Source organism: Falco naumanni, chromosome 5, assembly GCF_017639655.2.
Source record: "Falco naumanni isolate bFalNau1 chromosome 5, bFalNau1.pat, whole genome shotgun sequence".
Taxonomy (NCBI): Eukaryota; Metazoa; Chordata; class Aves; order Falconiformes; family Falconidae; genus Falco; species Falco naumanni.
In genome coordinates this window covers 39,276,318-39,295,665 of record NC_054058.1, presented here as the reverse complement: position 1 = coordinate 39,295,665, position 19,348 = coordinate 39,276,318, and the positions used below count along the sequence as shown (strand labels likewise).

The following is a 19,348-nucleotide window of genomic DNA, read 5'->3' as shown; positions in this document are numbered from 1 at the left end:
CAGTTGCTTCATCACGACTGCAGAGGTTAGACAGCTCAACAGTTCGCACATACTCATGCTGACAAGGCCTAGCAAAGAAGCCAGCACTGAATTGTTGTGAGTATCCATAAGAGGCCATCATGAAAGCTCATTGTAACTGTATGCTACACCAAATAATCCTTGGCATCATTCAAGCAAGAGACAGAACGGAGCAGAGGGCTCACTCAGACTCGCTAGGATGGTCATTTGATCACAAGAGTCTCAAGCTCAGTCCAGGAGATGCTATGCTATTCTTTTCCCTATCTCAAAGAGCAGGTTCCTTCTGCTGGAACCATTTTAGCAGATAAGACAAAAGTTTTCAGACAACTCTGTTCAGATGATGGCTCACCAACCATAATGTATTTTGTATGCTCTCAAACTTAAAGCTAGAATTGGAGAGACAGCAATAGGCACAGGGAGTCAATTTACTTCATGAGATCTTGAAGGAGTTCTGCCAGTAGCTAGAAAGGGGGAGGGGTGGGTGTGCACGTGTGTGAGGAAAAAAAAAAAGCTAGTAAAGCAGAAGCAATTTACTTTTTTTTTTTTTTTTTTTTTTTAACGAGAGATATGGGTCACATTAGAACATCAGGTAGCTGCCTAAAGTTTGAACAAAACTTCCCCTATAAAGAAAACCTTCCAAAGTTACCTATTTCAGAGATTCTTGTAGCTTTCAAATCACTCAGAATTGACCAGTGACAAAGAAAGGATATTCTGAGCTGGGTGCAACTTTGGATCACATTTAGTGATGGAATTCATGTTGCATTTCCCCCCACTTATCTTCTGAATGTGGCTATGAGTCTCACATATTCACATTTCCAGAGCTCTATGGGAATACACTGGTTTCTGCTACATTACAAGTTTTGCAAAAAATACTAACATGATGAGCGCTTTCATCAGTCTGGCACCATTTCATGCTAATATTTTGTCAGTAAAACTGTTTTCCATTTAGTTACTCAGGGGATTGTAGGGGAGCTGGAAAGAATATTTGGATAGTCTGCTTCAATAGCTATTACATATTGTAGGCAAGGCATGCCAGGATCTGCAACAAAGGCCTTTTTTTTTTTTTTTGAGATCCCCAAGTCTGGGAGAGGCTTGGGGCCATCAAGATTTTACTAAACCTGGGCAGGTTCAGAAAGTGCTTAGGAACAGCAAATGTTACCAGCGGAAAATGTAGATTGCTCAGGATCCTGCTGATGACATGAGCCTTACTTCATAGATCTTCAGGAGACTGCAAGAGTATAAAATCTTAATCTAGTAAAAAAGGAACCTTTACATGTCACCACTTAAAAATAAGTATAGGAGATATTTTATCTTTTTTTTCTAAAATAAGTAAGTTTATCAGCTAGTCCTACAAAGATGATGATGAAACACTTAAACTATATAAATCTTTTTATGTGTATGTATGTATAGATTAGAGCTTGGTGTTACGTCAGGAAAGTCAATAACAGTACTCTCACTGTGTTCAGCAGGGGTAGAAACTGATAGCAGAGATGCATATATTTTCTCCTCTATGCTTCAGAATTGCAAAATTGAAAGCAATAAAGTGTGACCAAGAAATTAAGTTCGAACACCAAGCTGTCTATTAGGCCAATAGTAATGGGTCAGGCACGTGAGATGATGCTTTCTAATAGGTCTGAAGAGTGCAACAAGGGCAGAAATTGAAAATTGGTAGCTTAACAAAAATTAATTTAAGATTATCCAAACTGTATATTCCTGCTGCATTCAAAAATTGTCTAAAAAGTAGCAATCCACAAACAGAAATACAGTAGCAAAATTTGCTGGCACTGTAAATATGGGAGTTATGTATTTTGAGCGAAAATATGTTTATACAAAGTTACACAGGCTATAAAAACTGAAATTTCTATAGCAGTATTAGTAATGTTTCAAGTATCATTCAATTAATAAGTATCATATCAGTACTTGCTGCTTGTCCACTATTTCACTGATTACACTCCAATCTTAAATGCTTGAGAGATTCGTAAGAACATCAAATTTACCTCTAAATTGTAAAGGTTAATATATGAGGATGACTGACACTAATATACTACTATTTCCTTTAACTTACCATATATATTCCTTTTAGAGAAGCAACAAGATGGTATGGACTAGACAGAACATACACTGTTACTGTTCATAAGTGCAATTTCAAAATGTCATGCAGGTTAGAAACCAAAGAGCAAGTTAAAATAATTTTGGATTTCAGTGAATTATATAAAAAATATGTAGGGAAAAATTTCCTTCGTTATTAAATCAAACTTAAAACCCATTACCTGACTCTCAAGGATGAATGCATAAACAAAATCTGCTCATATGGGGGATGTGAGGTTGGTTGAAGGGCAACAGAAGAGTTTTCAGAATTTTGTGATCACAGTTCCTGAGTAACAGTTTCTTCGTGGGAACTGATTGATAGTGGGACAAAAGGGACAATTATTTATTACAACATGCCTCCTGAAATTTTCCAGATCCAGGTCAGACTGAGACCCAGGCTTGTAACACCTTGCCTAGAATACAGCAGAATACTGTGTTACTCTGGTGACTAAACCATCTGCATGCACAGAATCAGGGACTGATTCTAACTGAGAAGCAGAGGGGATGGACAGCTGGATCAGCTATCACAAAATAGCAATAAAAGAGAATTTCTAATATAGCAAAAGGGAATATGCATGTGAAGAGCAGACTGAAAAAAGAACTGCAAACAGGTTGCACGTGGAACAAATGAGATGGCCTGTGATCACAGCAGGTGCATTATGCTACTCACCTTTCTCAGAGAATGTCAAAGCCTCATATTTCAAAACAGTTTATGCCAACAATATCAATTGGATACAACCTTACAGTGTCTTACAGTGCCTTCACAATAGCTGTGTTCAATTAATATGCTTTCAAGTTGTGTTTCAGGTATTTTTTTTAAACACTTGAAACCACCATGACAAGCTGCCAGAAACCATGAACTGACATTCTCAGAACAGTTACATGAGCATATTCCGCACAGTCCAGTTAAGAACTTTAAGACTGCTGGTGTCTGGCCATTTAATCTTGCAAGAAGTTTACCATAGAGCACATGGGACAGGTAAAGCTTTCTGCTGTGGTGACTGTATGTTGCCCAGCTGAGCATCTGCAATGCCGTTACACAGCCAGTGGATGTGGCAGTCACACTGTCTAAGCTTTCCCAACACTCTTCTCTTATTAAAACACTTGTCACCACCAAGTCAGAAGGCTCAGTCAGGACAGTTTCACTGCCATAGGCTGGGGCAATAGAATACACTAGTTTCACTTCTATTCTAACAAAATGTCAAAGGAGATTTGGCAAAAACCAATGGTGTACATAACAAATGAAGGTTTCCAAGGAGGATTTGTAGACAGATGGAGAAGAAGAGTTCCAAAAAGTCATGACTGATAATCTGGAAACAGCTGATCCATAGCAGAGAAATCATCAGGGTGAAAAAGATAAATGCTATCAAGCTGCAGTGAACATGAGAATCACAGAGTACATCAACAAGGTCTATACACTTAAAATGTGTGTTCAGCCTTGTGCCAAACAGGCAAAGGTCTCCAGATGCAGGAAACAAACTGCAGTGCTGAATCTAAACAGCAAAAAAAACAACTGTAAAATTAACATAAGCAGGAGCCTATTTTGATCTAGGACAACAATAGATTAAAATGCATTATTAATAGATTTATGTTGCAGAGCTAAAATTAAACAACAAATGCATGTCTCCCTCAGACACTCAAACCCCATGTTTTAGTAAAACATTCAATAGCTTACTTAGTCCTATAATACTTTTCTGGTGTCATTGCATCCTAGACCAAATTAGAATCAAAGAATCTTTCTAATTAATGTTTGTTTATTTTTTCTCTTAGATGTCATCTCTTTCTTCTACTTTACCTGAAGTGCACTACCACTACTTAGGAAAAAAGAGCATTAAAACTCTCTGCAAGAACAGGGTAATAGGGAAGAGAACACATACAGTTTATCAGACAAAGAGTTATGATGTTCCTTTCATGTATTGGTTAGTTTAAAACAAGAATAAAAAAAAAATACCTAAATTACTACCAAAATACAAGAAAAACAAAACACCCTCCCCCTTTCCTCTCAGCATCTCTGTCATCAGAAATTTGGCAGTAGTGCACATCCAAAGCTTTTATCAAATGAAGCCACTCATTTTTACATTGTTCCATCTGTTTTACTGTAAAATATTAGACATTTATGTATTTCCTGTGTATGTATTTCTTTTAAAATGTGTAAGTCTTATGTAAATGGATATAAATATGATTTTTTAAAAATAAAATATATGGTACATGGGGTCTCAGTGCAAACATTTGACAATACAGTGTCAATAATACTGTTTGTATCTTTCCATTTCACCATTTTTACAGTTTTTGGATTGTAACAGTCAAATTAATATGTTTAGCAGAGTTAGAAGCTTCAACATATTCCTACTGAGAAAATCTGTCAATACTTAAAGCTGAACACCTGCCTCTGATGATGTATAATAGAATGACATAACCTGGAACTGGAGCCAAAATGGATCTCTAAAGACAAAATAGAAATGTTAGATATCTATAGAGAAGTACCATGATGGCTCGCCTCTTAAAAACAAATAAACAAACCCAGAAGAACTGTTTACAAAAAAAAAAAAAAAAAAAAAAGGAAAAAAAAGGCAATTTAATAAAAACATGATTTATACAAAAAACCAAAAACTTTCTTCTATGTTACCTGCGGACCAAGAAGAATCTTGCTTTACCAAGAGCCACCTTTTTGTTCCAGGATCTTCAGACACCAGCCAGCATTGGAAAATTAAATCTAATATGTGCATAGAATCAGATTCTTGTTTCCAGATATACTCAACAAAGAAAAAGAAAGAAAAGAGAAGCCAACCCCCACCATTTCTTCATTACAACAGGGCATTAGACAGGCTCCTGTCTAATGTTACGCTTTTAGCCAAGATGGCCTTGCTGAGACTTCACAGAAGTCAGTTTTATCAGAGGAAATAACTGAAAGACAGAGTGATTAATATATAGTGTATAAAAGTTTAGAAGAGCAACTATTACCTGCTGTGGCTTTATTTGGTGGTGTTATTGTTGTTTATTCTTTGTTTAAATGGGAAGTTTCAAAGTAAGACCTACTTAATAGTCATTTACCTATTTGCTATTTTTCTGCTGCTTGATCTTAGCACAAGACCTGTCTTTTAGTTATTTCTTTTAGCAGTTTGATCTGCAATGTTTGCACGTACATAAACATTTGTTTTGTCTATTTTCATTTGGCAAACTTCAGTTGATCAGATGGTGAAAGATTCCCCCCCACCCACCCACCCAGTGTCAATAAAAAAGAATTCAGTGCTATTTGTGTTTATAAGTCTATTAAGCTTGGTACATAGTAGCATTAAAATAGTTTGGATGCCAGATACGTATAGCTAAGCACAAGCACGTTTTGCCACTAACGAGTTACGACGGATTTACTGGTCAGAATCTGCCACGAGAGGGAGCACTAAACTTGCTGATGGGTACGATATGAGGGCTTGGGTTAGCACACAACTCTGTAAAGACACCGGCTCTTTCACTCACAGTTGCTTGGGCTTAACTGACATCATTGCTGATGCTCCTTCTTCTCCTCCCTCAACCTCCTTTGGAATTATTTTGGTCCAGAACGTCACGAAGTAAAGCACTGCAAACACCATGTTGAGTGGTTGCGGTATCATTTGAACACACCTCCCCTTGTAACCGCCAGCTCCCATTTTATGGAATTTCTTTTACCGCCTGCACTGTCATAGCCCACGCTCAAATTCAGGGGGCGGAGGGGAATGAGGTGTGTTGAGGAAAAGAACGAGCAAGATCTTGCAACCAAAGCTGCAGTTATCCTGCCCCATGAGCACAGCACCCCCAGATTATTTATTTCACAGTAGAAGAAAACAGACCAAAAGAATTAAAAATATATATTGAAAAGACTATTATTGTGACTACAGTTTTGATCTAATGCTAACATATAAAATCTCCTAGTACATCCTTGTGTCCCCCACGTGAGCTGAAGCTGTACTCTCAACAGCTAGAAATTATGGCCATGCTAAATGTTGTCTAGTTAGCTCCAACCCTTTCAGTATGCTGGGAACAATCACTACATCAACCCCTTCCAGCCAAGTTTCCATAACCCCCTGACCATTCAAATCTACCTACATGCTTCTCCTCTCTAAAAAAAAAAAATTAAGAAAATGAGTGCTCTCCTACCACTTGTTAAAGGGGCTTGTTCTTCCTTGCTGGTATAACCAGGCTGTTGGGCAGCACCAGAGCTGTGTCCTTCTCCCTTTCTCCAGCTTGGCACAAAGCTAAAGCTGTAGAGACAAAGCATCTGCAATCACATTTCCTCAGCAAAAGGCTGCTTCTGGGAAAGAAAAGCAATGCCTGTAAACCAACTATTTTTCCATACTGTACTTCTGCAATAAGGTGGCTTTCTTTGCCTGGGTTTTCTGAATGCTGATGAATGAGACATCTGGCATTTCTGGAATTCTTCACATTACCAGATCAGTAGCAGAGTGAGTACACCTGACCACTCTGCTCCTCTATTTTATCCCAGTCTTGACCTTAAATGATTCCCACCAAAACAGAAAAAAAAAAGGGGGGGGGGGGGGGGGGGGGGGCACGACATGGGAGGAGAAAGAAAACTAAAAAAAAGCTGCTCAGCCTTCCATAGAAAGCAGAAGTTATTACAAATATTTTTGTCATGGATTAAGAATGTTAACTATTCAAGCTCTTCACAAACAGTTCAGAGGACAGAAAATTGTTTATTGTCAGTATTAATATGAGCAAATAGCCCCTCAGAAAGGTAAGTGCCTAAATATCCATTACTAATGTTGCTGTTGGGTTTTTTTTAAAAAAAATATCTGATATTAATTCTCTCTTCTTTAAAAAAAAAGAGCCCCAAACTAGAAAACAGGTTACCTTTCCTTACAAACAGAGAAACTGGTGTAGGAACATAAGATGTCATTGTGTAAACCATACAAGATCTAGGAAATTAACTCTCTTCTCTGACATCTTTTTGCAGTATCTTTACTAGAGGGCTTGTGCTCTCACTAATTAGTTCCCCTTCCCTGCTTATGCAATTACAACATGATGGCAGCAGCCAGGATAACTACAGCAAACATACACGACATCTCAGCTTTCACTGTATAAAAAAGTAATAGCTATACACCTCATGAATGTGCTACAGTGTCTCTGTGATAAGACCCTTGAGGTGTCTCATTGACTGAAAAAAAAGATCAGTGACAACTCCCAAGATCTCTCTCTTGCCCTGTAGCTGTTCGGCACAGGTTGCTAAGTTGCAGCACTGTGAAACTAAAAAACACTCAGTAGTCTCTGCAAGGCATTCTGTTATTTGGCACGGGCCTCCTACTAAAGCCTTGATATTTGAATAATCCATCCAGAAGAAAATAATACCTTCAACAAATTGCAACTTATATAAGAAGTATTTTGGGAAAGTTACCAGGACATCTCTGAGGAGCAAAATATACTCCCATATATAAATCACTAATGTGTAGAGTTAGCATATCTACTGTAAAGCATCAGTAGCCTTTACTGAGTCTTTTAAGTGCTTTTGACTCCCTGTTCAGATTATGATTTTCAACTCGAACAGCTGAGCCAGGTGGCTATGTTATGCAATTATTTGGCAAAAAAACAAGTACAGACTCAGTCTAGCCTGGTTTATATGACTGTACAACCTGGTTCAGCATGGTTGGCTCAGCTGCATGCAGTCCCTGGCGAAAAACCACAGGCACATTTTATTTATTTCCTACGTAACTAACAGAGCTCATTGACTACAGAAAAGTCACAGGCACAAAGCAACATCAGGGTTTGGCTCATGTTAATTAGCACTTATCACCTTCTAGCTCCTACATCTATCTGCCGATTTATTTTGTCACTTAAGAGGCCTATCATCCTTACCTCTATCCAATGGGAGATAACTATTTTTGGACTCTTTCAAGGACACACTAACATAGCAAAATAGGTCTAGACTTAACTTCCACCTTAGCTTCACCAAAGTGTGGAACACCTCTCTTTCATACCATCATCACCTGAATTTGCGTACTGCTTACTGTTTTCTCCTCTGGAAAGCATTGCCCAGTTTGAGTAACTTCTGTGCTTTTAAACTTTTCTATGAATGTGTATTTAAAAAAGGATTTTTATGTATTGTTCAATTAAAAGCCTGCAGCTTGAGAAGTAATGGATGCAGCGAATGTATCCTCCATCCCTTCGTTTGTTGAGAATCCTGTAAGTACTATGAAACAGCCTATAACGTCAAGAATGGGCTGCCTAGCATCTATATTTGCTGAATTTCTTGCTTATATATATCTCAGTGAACCTGAAACACCTAATTATGTCAGCAAAAGCACATTTTGGTTATCCTTATCATAAGTGGTACAAACCGCAACAAAATTATCAGAAAATGCAAGTGTAAATTGCCTGTCTTTATTTAAAATACATGGGGTTTACTGAATATTACTATGGACAAATCAACATTTTCACAGATCCGAAAGCCAAAAATTATCCAGTATTCTACAAAAAAGACACTTCAGAAAGTTACTGAGTAAAAAACCTATAGGAATCTAATTCATAGCAGAAATACTTCAGCAAAAAGATACCCCTGGAATCAAGAAAATTAATTATAAAATTTACAAAAATTTAAAAGATGTAAAGGCTCATAGTTTACAAGTGAGGACAATTTATGTCTGCAATAATTTTCACATTAGAATTCCTATTTATGCTGTCCTCAGGCTTACTTTTTGTAAGCTGTTTTAGCCAAACTCAAGTTACTGTTCACATTATACAATAATGGACTGAAATGTAAGGTTACATGATATCATATGAGACAGATAATCCAGTGACTCCTTCCTTTTAAGGCTATAGAAATGTGTGAATTCTTTTTGCAAGTCTTAGCAATCTTAATATCCAGCATATAATGACAACCTGCAGAGACTTCAGTATGCTTCATTGCCTGTGACAATATGGTAAAGAACACAGTAAAATTTCTGAAGTTAAAAAAATTTAGTCCCAAATCATTACTAGTTTTTGAAATGTGGTATTTCCTAACAGAAAGGCTCTTTATATACTTCAGTAATTTGTTACCAGCGTTATTATCCCATTTGATTTTTCTTTAGCACTTCTTCAATGTGTTTAAACACGCTGGCATCTTCAATGGTCGGTGTTACCTGAAAAGGAAGAATATACAAAAGCATGGGACAGTAAATTGTGGGCCTTCAACAGTGAAACAGAATTTCATTCAGAGAACCTTCTAAATATAGCCTTCAAAAAATCAAGAAGAAAGTATCTGGAAAGCCCTGGAACATTAAATTACAGTAGAAACAAAATATAATGTGCTACCTGCAGTCACAGACCAGTTGCAGAATGGTCTAGAGAACTGAAACCATAATGTTGTGTCTTCAGATGTGCATGTGTGCCTAGTTCATGAAAGAATGCATCTCCAGCTTACCTTATATGGCTTCCCACTGACGAGGGCAGAAAGAGCTGAACGTGGTATCTTGCCAGAGCGTGTTTTTGGCAGCTGTTTTACAAACACCCCCTTCTGGAAGGCTGCTACTGGACCAATGTTACTTCGAACTTGCTCAACAATCTCTTCCAAAATCTTCTCCTCTTCTGTCTTTATATCTAGTGAAGAAGTTCATATCCTTTACTTTTTAGGGAACTTTTGCAAATCTTAGTAACATCAGCACCAGTGAGCTCTCACCTTCTCGCAGTACACACAGCGCAAACGGGACGTGTCCTTTTAGCGGATCCTCCTGGCCCACCACAGCACAGTCTGCCACAGCAGGATGGAAAAGGACACACTGAGGGACAGAAAACAGAACTAAACTGAACTAACAATAACTGAATGCTTCAGTGAAAAAAATCCATAGGCATGGATGTAAAAACCAGGCTTATTTCTTACATTTTGACAGCAAAAAGTATTTAGTCAGTACACCTCAGGATTCTAACTACACGTTGCAGATGCATATGCGTATACTTTGATACACACTTATGTGTAGTTTGTGAACAAACATCAGAAATAAAAACTATGGCAGCACAAGATACAAATACAGAACAAAGCAAAGGCAATTTCCTTACAGCTTTGAGAGAACATCTTTGGTTTTGCTAGTGAGATCTTTGGTGGAACAAATAACATTAGCCTAACATTACGAATAACATGGAGTTAAGTGCGTGGAGTAAAGACCAAAACCACAGAAGCGCTCCTACTATAGGGCTATAAAGTCATACTGGGTCATTCTCTCTGACTTGTATCTTTTTCACTCCTTGCTGCCCAAAGGCATAGTTTCAACAAAAGCCAAATCCTGGCCCTACCCCAGCCTGCAGCCAGCCTAGTTCAGCTCACTCTGGGAAACACTGGGTCAGCCTCCTTAGACAAAAAAGGGAATCAGACCAGAGTCCCCTCCTTCCTACTGCACATTTCTGCAATTATACAAGTGATGGACAGTAGCACTGATATCTCAAACTCTCTTTTATGAAACCAAGTGAGAGATTTTCTTTTCATTCCACTCAGCTAAGGTTCTCACTTCCTAGGGAAAAAAAGTCACCAAGATGTCTCAGTACATTCTGAGATGTGTGTCACCAAGTCTGGGACAAAGCTGGACTTAAGATACTAGCAGTTGTGAATCCTCTTCCAAAGCAACTGAATCTTTTCATGTAGGTATCACTGTCCCTTGGGGCATCTTGCTGTCAACAGTACTTTCAACATTTCCTCTGTACTCAGCCACACAGAGGACCTAATGTGACCCTGTACACAGGCCACACAGAGGCCAACATAATGTGACTGTGCATATTAATTTATCTGTGCATACAAGGACTACGTCTTTGATAATAACAGATCTTCACATAATTTGTTGTCAAAATCAGACAGTGGGATGACTGAAAGGAAGACTAACTAAAATAAGTTTTAACAATAAAGGCTTTTTTTTTTTTAAGTAAGTAGGAACACATCATTTGCATTGCCTACTCAGACAATGCCGTCAGCATGAGGAAGATGACAGGAAAGGTACAGAGAAGACAGAAGAAAAAAATCCTGAAGGAATGGAAAGCTGAATCACTGCTGTTCCAATTAACAACAGGAAGGCTCTTGAGTAACCTGGCTGTGAAACCAGTGGTGGCAAGAACAATTCAAAGGGTCTCCCATAACCCATCCTCAAAACAGATTTTAACATCCTTTGGATTTACAGACACAACAGGAAGGAGAAACTGGCTGTCTCGTGTCATGGTTACTACAATACACAACAAGTAGTTTTTAGCAAAATAAATCTGCACGGTGTTTCTCGCATACTTTGACCGAAGCTATACTCATTTCACAAACTACGCTCCTAGAAACATCCCATGCCACAAAAATACAAACAGGAAACAGTTAGCTTAATAGTAGAGGAATGCTCTATCAAAGCACAAAAGCATGATATTTTACATGCAGCTTTTGAAACTGTGTATTTTTTAGAGGAATTAAATGGGACGTGCATAAGCCATATATAGAACAGCAAGCACAACAGACAAGTTAGTTCTGGCTGGGCTTATCCCAGAACTAGAAGGGCAGAGGAGCCTGCTGCAAAAATGCTGAAGCTAAATATGCACACGTACACTTGAATTCAGATGCAGCCTACTTTGTCCCATTGTCATTGTATCCAAACTGACAAATCATACAGGAATGAGTCTTACACAACTCCAAATTTCCATGGTATTTCAATGCATCACATATTTATGCACTTTGGTTGCTTCTAGTCCAGAGCCTCAAGAACTCAATCCATTTCCTGCTATAAATACCCATTCTTTGCTGATCTGACTTCTTGACCCTGACCACAACAACTTGATAGCCATATATAACCCAAAAAAAAAAAAAAAAAAAAAAAAAAAAGAGGGAGGAATGAATTATGGAGAAGTGGACTAGTAAGGTCTTCAATCAAAGTAACTATTATTTTCCACAGAAACATAGGAAAAAGGTCTGTAGTAATCCAACATTACCATCAATACTATAATTACCTATTGGGCATTAACAGGATGCCTATGGTGGAGATTTAAGTGTTGCCAAATCATTTTGTAGTAGCTTGTTTGTGTTACTCTAGTCTGCCACTTGTTCATAAAACTATTACGGTAAGCTGCAATATTGCAGTCAGTGTAGTATTTTTCTTCAATCTATCCAAAATCCTATCAACTTTGGGACAGCTAATTTTAAATGATTTAAAATGTAAATATTAATTCTAAAACTCTCAAACTTTGTAAAAAGCTGAAAAAGACTCATCACAGTTTAAAAATTCTTTACAGTTAAGAAAAATCTCAAGGAAGTGAAATGGCATTCCTGGAATGATCACTGGGCACAAAGACAGATGTCTAATGCAGCAGCAGACAGAAACCCCACCACTATGAAGGGGATTTCTCATGCTAAATTCCTTGATTTCAAGTCTGTAGCCTCAAGCAGGCAAGGCTTGATTTGGGCTCTTTCAGAAAGAGTCAAGGCAAGCCAGGGACACCATAGATGTACAGAGAAAAATGATGCATGGATCAGCGTAAACTGAGGTTATCATAATTTTTAACCTTCACTGACTGGTAAGGTAAACGGTAACACATACTGCACTGCAGTAAAGGTGAAGTTCCAATGATACTAACAAATACCTTAGACAAAAACCCTAAATGTTTGGAACATAATAAAGCTAAAATTGTTAGTCAAAGCACTAAGTAAAAACTCATTAAGCTTGTAATGCAGCTATAATGTAAATGCAGACAATACACTTGCTGAACAAGGTGACTGTCACTTAATTAAATGGCGATTCAGTGAACCCCTAATTCTATATTTACCGATCTTACTGAAGAGCTAATTGTAGTCTTGTTAACGCTTTCCCATTTAACTAGCAATTTGCTGTGCACACATCAACAACACTTTTTAGCTTTGTTCAAAAGGTGAATAGAAAACCTTCTAGAATATTGTAGTGATGACACATTTTTTGTTTCTAGCAGAAAGACTTAACTAGCAGGGAGAAAACCAGACAAAGCTCAGGATTGATGGATACGAAGGTAATACAGCTGAGGAGATGATCCAATTCACCATTTGTTATATTACCTTCAGATTCAGCCTGAAGCAAAAAAGCAATGCTCAGCTCAGCCCAAGAGCAGCAGAGCAGTAAGGAGTGGGGATGAGATTCCCTGCTGTACCTTAGTAGAGCAACACCAAAAATATTACTTCAAAGAGGTTTAAGCGGACTGAAAGCCACCTTTACATCCCCATAGAGTCGAGTCAGGGCAGCAGCTGGTTCAGGTCCCTGGCTGACCAATCCTCCAAGGATTGCCTATGTTTATCTGAATTTGTTCACTTCTGCGTAACTAGAATTTCTTCTATTCTCTTTTAAGTTTTTTTATAGCCTTTTAAAAAACAGTCACTAGACTAACAGACATTATAAAGCAAAAAATGACTAACAGATTAGTTTGTGTTTTAGTGAATAGTTAATTCAGAGTTCTTAAAAGTGTATTTTTCCCTTGTACATGTCCGGCACATCTCTTCCTACGCTTCCTGAATAAGCAATTGGTATGTTGTCGGGGAAATTTGTAACTGGCAATCAATCCCAGTGGTTCCAGAGAGGTGAGGGAACAATGGTATGAAATTCTGGTACTGTTATGAACTGCACTATTTTCAGCTTTTTGAGTTCCATGGGTATTACATTAATGACTTTCAATTTAACAGCAGGGGTTCTTTTACAGAAATTTTCATTGTTCGTTTAGTACCGCTCATACAGTAAGAGACAAAACAGCTGTCAAGAAACTGTGACGGAAACACTTCAAATCAAGAAAATGATTTGAAGAATCAGTTACCAATATTCGAGTGAGCGGAGGTTATCTTTATTCGGCAGCGCTGGGTGCATGGGGGATCGCTCCACCAAAATCATGCACCTCATACAGAACTTATGCATACATATTCATTAAATATTCATGCATAAACATAGTATTTCCCAAAAATCATTAACATACTCTTGCTTTGTATGTTAATTAGCTTATCCATCCTTCACGCTTGCACAAATTCTTCCAAGAATTGTGGGCAGGGGTCTCCGGGACGTGGGCAGTGGTCTCTGGGAGGAAGGCCATAGGTCTTCCTCATGGTGTACTTTTCACCTTTTGCCTGGTATGTGATGGTCTTGCAAGTTTGCAGTGTTCTTATCGGTCTGAGCTAATTTATGTCCTTGTCAACCATCTGTTTCTTCTGCTTGTTTCTTTTAGTCGCTCCCTCTAGATAACTGATGAAAGGAGGAGTCTGTTTCTCTTTCTTTAACTTTCTCTAACAAGGGGCCTGTTTATCAGTTATTTCATTAATTATTTCCAACAAACTATGGTTACATGACCTAATTACTATACCTACATTCTTTGAGTAAATATAAGTCCTTAGCCTTGGTACAGGGCTGTACAGAGGATTTCATAGCCGCTTTTGTTGTGCAAGTACTAGTTTCATTAGAATATATTTCTTATTCCTCTATATTTCTATTAAAATGATTTTAGCAAATCTGTAACATTTCCCCCCTTTGAAAGTGTTGAAAATTGTTATTTCAATACTTTCACATTATTTACATAGCAGTTGTTTCAGCATATTTTGGTGGTGAACTGTATCTTGGTGGAATGGTTGGTACTTTTCTCATGATCATGTGATTGACTGCAATTCTATTGATAAACTGTTTCTTCAAACAAGCATATATTAGCATGATCATCAGAAAGACAATCAGTAACAGAAACAAAGTTTTGATTATAGACTGTATCCAAGAGCTTAGATTCCATCCCAATTTGTTAAAAATTTTCCCCAGCCAACCTTCTGACATTATCTTCTTGAATTGATTCTGTTTCCTTTTCAATTTTACCTAATAGGTCTAGATCATCTTCCACATCTTGAGTTACATTTGTGTATGTAACTCCATGTGAATGCAGCAGTGGTCCTTCCCATTTTTCGTCCAAAGGTTTTCCTGAAAAAGTCTTTAGATACACATAGTTACCAGGTTTAAAAGGAGTGGATTGGTTGATCTAGCTCTCTGGCCCTTGTTCCCAATACTTGTTTAACTGTCGTTAAGAATCAAGAATCAGGAGCTGGGCATTTAAATTTTCATGCCCCTTTAAGGTTGGGTCCGATTTGTGGCTGTGCATGCGTTTTTCATTGTGCAGTTTTGGTCAGGGTGTTAGCCTGAACCTCGACTAGGAGGGTCACGGACCAATTTGTTTGTCTCGCCACAAACAATCTTTACCATTTGAAAAGATGAGAGCAGGAGATGACACTCTGCACGGTTTTGCTGTTCAGCCTTTGCATTATCGTGACTACAGTAACCATCAGTATGTGTTTCTGTGAGTGCTTTTGGTCACGCCAGTATAGAAGAGTGCGATCTCCTCGCAATTCGTCCTGAATAGTGGAACTCGTGGGATATCAAAGGAGAGTGCAAGAGACTGTTATATAAACAAACGGAAAATGTTGATCTCCAGCAAAGTTACCATATGACTTGTTATTCGTTTCTGTTCATCTTCATCAATTTGTGAAGAGAAATACCAAGGACCAGGCACAGACTACCATGGAGGGAACAGATGGACCCCGACATTATTCAGGACTGTGATGGATTCACGAGCGAAGTAGTCTGGGTTTTTTTTGCATTACATGAGACTTTGCTGGATTGTTATTCCATTATCCAATTTCTAGTTCATGTTTGTTAATAAATTGTTATTTGTTGTTTACTGGCTGTCGAGGAGTTCATTAAAATTATTGGGTGCCTAACACACGGTTTTCAAATCAAATCAAAAGGGTTGGGTAACCTATAAAAAAAAAACTTAAACCAATACTTAGAGCAAAAATCAAATACTATAGTTGCTTAACACATTCCTTTTTGACATGCGTCACTATCATGACTGGACGGACTATAGGGATTTTGCATGCACGGTCTTTCCAGATTTTTCCAACACATTCCATGGGGCTTAAAATTGCGTATGCACATGTTCAAAGGTATACACAGATCATGCGTGTGATAAAAACATGGCTACTGCGTGTCCAGATGAAGTCCCAAACCCATTTCCCGACCTTACCACTCCGGTAAGTCTGTTAATGGTAACATTTATGGCACTATGGTCAAACGACAGGTCCCTGTTTTCAATGTAATGTTTTCTCACCACCAGACCACCGCGTCACCTGCCAGGGAAAAAGGGTCTGGAGTGCACATTGCCCCCTCTGAACGTTCTGTATGGTGAATGTTCTCAAAACGTTTAACCTATATGGTTCATTAGAAAGGGGAACAAACCTTTTTTTTTCCTTCCTGTTGTTGTTTAGGCAGAGGGTGCGTTTTTCTGCTGTCACATGAAGAACTTATGGCGGAGGTGGAAAAAGGCGTTACCATATCCTCATCTACGCTTTTCTGGCGGTTTCTTTCTTTGCTATTCTATTTTTATTTTTAATCAGCCTACATTGTTATATGAATTGTTAATAGTATTTCCAGATTCTTGTTTGTTATTAAATTGTTATTGTGTTAACTATATAATCTGTATTGTCAACTGTACATTTCAGCATACTACTCAAATTTGTTTAACATCATTGGGTGAAACCATAGTAGCAAATTGCATGTTAGTTATAACATGTTGAATTAATCTTATAAAACATGGAACAGCACATGGCAAAAACAATAAGGTGGCTAATCCACGTAACAAATAAAATAAAATTTGTTTTACCCAGGGGCTCCCGGGAAGCCAGGAAAACAAGTCAATGTTCCAGTCTTTCCAAGTTTGGATATGTGATTTGTTTAACTACCTCACCACTGTCATCAATTTTCAAACAACAATTGGAAACATTTAATTTACCACAAACACCTCCTTCTTCGGCTAGCAGGTAATCGAGAACCACCCTGTGTTGATAAATTGCATTTCACATCAAGAGCTTTAGCTGTTTGATTAGTAATAATTTCCAAGACAGCTTGTAGAGGAATGACACTATTCAGATTGTAGATAGGTTCTCGAGCACCGCTAATGAGTTCATTAGGATTCCAAGTTGCAGGTGCATAATACTGTATGATACGTTGGGGTGTCCATTCATGTAATAAATATTGGTACCCCCCTTGGGAGTTTGGAAAAATCAGCTTGCCACTGTTGCCCTGGCTAATTTTCAAACACATTTCACATTGCTGAGTCACCTGTTTTATTACAGTATACAAGTTTCGCCCTATCAATTTCTGATTTAGACTTTTATATAAATTAGCAGCTCCCCAATGCATCTTATTACGTTCTGTTAGGGTTCTGGTCCATATTAAATTGGATGGTACCACTATACGACCATCCCTCAAATAAACCCACTTATTTATTTTATCATTCACGTCCTGAATTAGCTTTAAGTTTTCTTTAAAATAGTTTGGCTCCTGATCTGTACTTATAGTTTGGATTTTACCGCCTGGTATTAAGGATAATTCCTCCTTTCCTACCTCCTCTGCTACTTGTCTGGCCTCATGGTTGGCCAGGCGGTCTCCAATTTCCAAATCAGTGCCTCAGTGGGCCATCTTATGTTCTTCCTTCCTGGATGACCCTCTTGTAACGGAGGAGGTCATTCCTCACATCAAGGTCTGGCATGGCATATGTCCCCACCACTCAACGCCTACTGGGTTGCAGCCAACAGCAGAGCTCAAGATTCTTCTTGGTGGCAAACACAGAGGCCAACCCAGTCTTGCCCTTGATTGTGGCAGGAGGCACTTGACCAACCTTATTCCTTGTACTTTGCTGTCCGTGCAGAGTTTCATCTGTGCACCCCATAACAAGTCACTGTCATGGTAAAACACACAGATTTACATCAGTAGAACTACTACAGAGTGTATTTTATTTTATTTTTTATGCCAATAATCCCCACAGCCCTGCTGACCACGGGATAGTGTTTTACCTGAACTAGGCAGGCCTCCCGTTCATCATTTTTACTGTAACAGGGAAGGCATTTTTCACCTTACCTGGAATTTATTTCCAGATATACCTGGTTAAAGATTTATTTTATTTCGGGGAGGTCCTCTCTATCACTTTTCTGTTGAATTAAAGATAAGCTCAACATTTTAATTAATTGATCTTTTTTTTTGGTTTCATTAAACCTTTTCTTTCATTAAATCCTTCTTTAAAGGTCTAGATGTTCTAATAAATCTCATCCCAACAAAGATTTTGGTGAATTTGGCATTCTTATTTGTTTTCATACTTTAAAGGTTTCAGGATGTTTTCCTGGTGGCCAGCAATCCCCACAGCTGTAACAAATTCTTTTCACTGAAGTTTAACACCAAATAAGTTGGTTTTGTATTCACTAAAAAATCCACCTCATTTTACCTAGTCCCTAGTTCACCAGAACCCCTTGCTGGTTCTTTCGTTTAGGGCAATCTCGCTTCCAATGTCCACCTTCCCTACAATATGCTCATTCACTTCTGCCTGATATTTTTCCTCTGTCTCTGCTTGGCCTCCTCTGCCAGTTTAGCAGGACCCAGCTCTTCTCTTACCTTCTGTACAGTTCCCTGTTCCTTCTATCAACTTTTCTACATCACAATTACCTAGTAACAATCAACTCGAACCTTTATCCAGTCCTATTCACAACCAACTTTCAAACATCGAAATTTCCCCATCAAAGATTCACCTTTATTCTGCTCAGACCCGCTGTCTGCTCTAAAGGGGCCGTTACCGGTCCTGTTGTACTGCAAATGCTGCAGCAATTGGGGTGACATTGTCAGGTCTTTCTGCTTAATCGTCAGCAACAGCAACCCCCTCCTCCTCACCATCAGGAGGATTGGGGGCAGGAGATGCTCTTGCTGCTCTGCAGGTTACACAAGCCTGCCTCTGCAACAGCGCTTCTGTTTTAACCCTTTCTTACCCTGAACGCAAAACTGTTACTTGTTGCTTTAAGTCTGTGTTCTTACGTATCAGCCCTTCGCGGGCGAACAGCAAACACCCTGCCGTGCGTCCAGCAGGACTCAGCCGCACCTTCGAGGGGGTACGGGGGGTTGTACAAACTCACCCCAATACTTTAACACTTTCACACGGTCTTTGACTCTCCACCCCCTACCCACCCCCTGCTTCAGATCTTACATATATTAGTACAAGTTTTTATCTTACAACGTGTTTCATTCTGGTTGCTCCACAGAAGGAACCACAACCTGAGCTCTCTTTTTTTTTTTCTTTTTTCTTTTTTTTTTTTTTTTGTATACATATATTTCAACAAGAACATCTTTCTAGTTTAGGTCTCAGTTGTTTTTTAGGTTTTTTTCCTGTCCTTTTCTAGAGCCATAATCAAAGATCAGGTGGTGTTAATCCCACACTCCTCCTGTCACAGAAACATACCAGCATA

The 19,348-nt window shown here is 38.5% G+C and overlaps 2 protein-coding genes and 1 long non-coding RNA gene across 12 annotated transcripts in view; 1 reads left to right on the top strand and 2 right to left on the bottom strand.

The window, feature by feature from the left end:
- The window catches only part of PPFIA2 (PTPRF interacting protein alpha 2), a 351,100-nt gene extending 347,063 nt beyond the window's left edge, over positions 1 to 4,037 (top strand). For all 6 annotated transcript variants that reach the window (XM_040595910.1, XM_040595899.1, XM_040595903.1 and 3 more), the window contains 2 exons: positions 4 to 96; positions 3,877 to 4,037. In XM_040595910.1, the coding sequence (XP_040451844.1) occupies positions 4 to 62 (59 nt within the window). In that variant the 3' untranslated portion in view covers positions 63 to 96; positions 3,877 to 4,037. The remainder of the gene's footprint in view (positions 1 to 3; positions 97 to 3,876) is intronic.
- Positions 4,038 to 5,111: 1,074 nt separating this feature from the next.
- On the bottom strand, positions 5,112 to 6,611 carry LOC121089087. Its single transcript, XR_005828126.1, has 2 exons — positions 6,238 to 6,611; positions 5,112 to 5,680 (listed from the first exon to the last, which is right to left on the bottom strand). It is a non-coding gene; the product is annotated as an uncharacterized LOC121089087 (long non-coding RNA).
- Positions 6,612 to 8,458: 1,847 nt separating this feature from the next.
- The window catches only part of ACSS3 (acyl-CoA synthetase short chain family member 3), a 99,763-nt gene continuing 88,873 nt past the window's right edge, over positions 8,459 to 19,348 (bottom strand). For all 5 annotated transcript variants that reach the window (XM_040594999.1, XM_040595000.1, XM_040595002.1 and 2 more), the window contains 3 exons: positions 9,749 to 9,848; positions 9,494 to 9,669; positions 8,459 to 9,212 (listed from right to left, as the gene is read on the bottom strand). In XM_040594999.1, the coding sequence (XP_040450933.1) occupies positions 9,138 to 9,212; positions 9,494 to 9,669; positions 9,749 to 9,848 (351 nt within the window). In that variant the 3' untranslated portion in view covers positions 8,459 to 9,137. The remainder of the gene's footprint in view (positions 9,213 to 9,493; positions 9,670 to 9,748; positions 9,849 to 19,348) is intronic.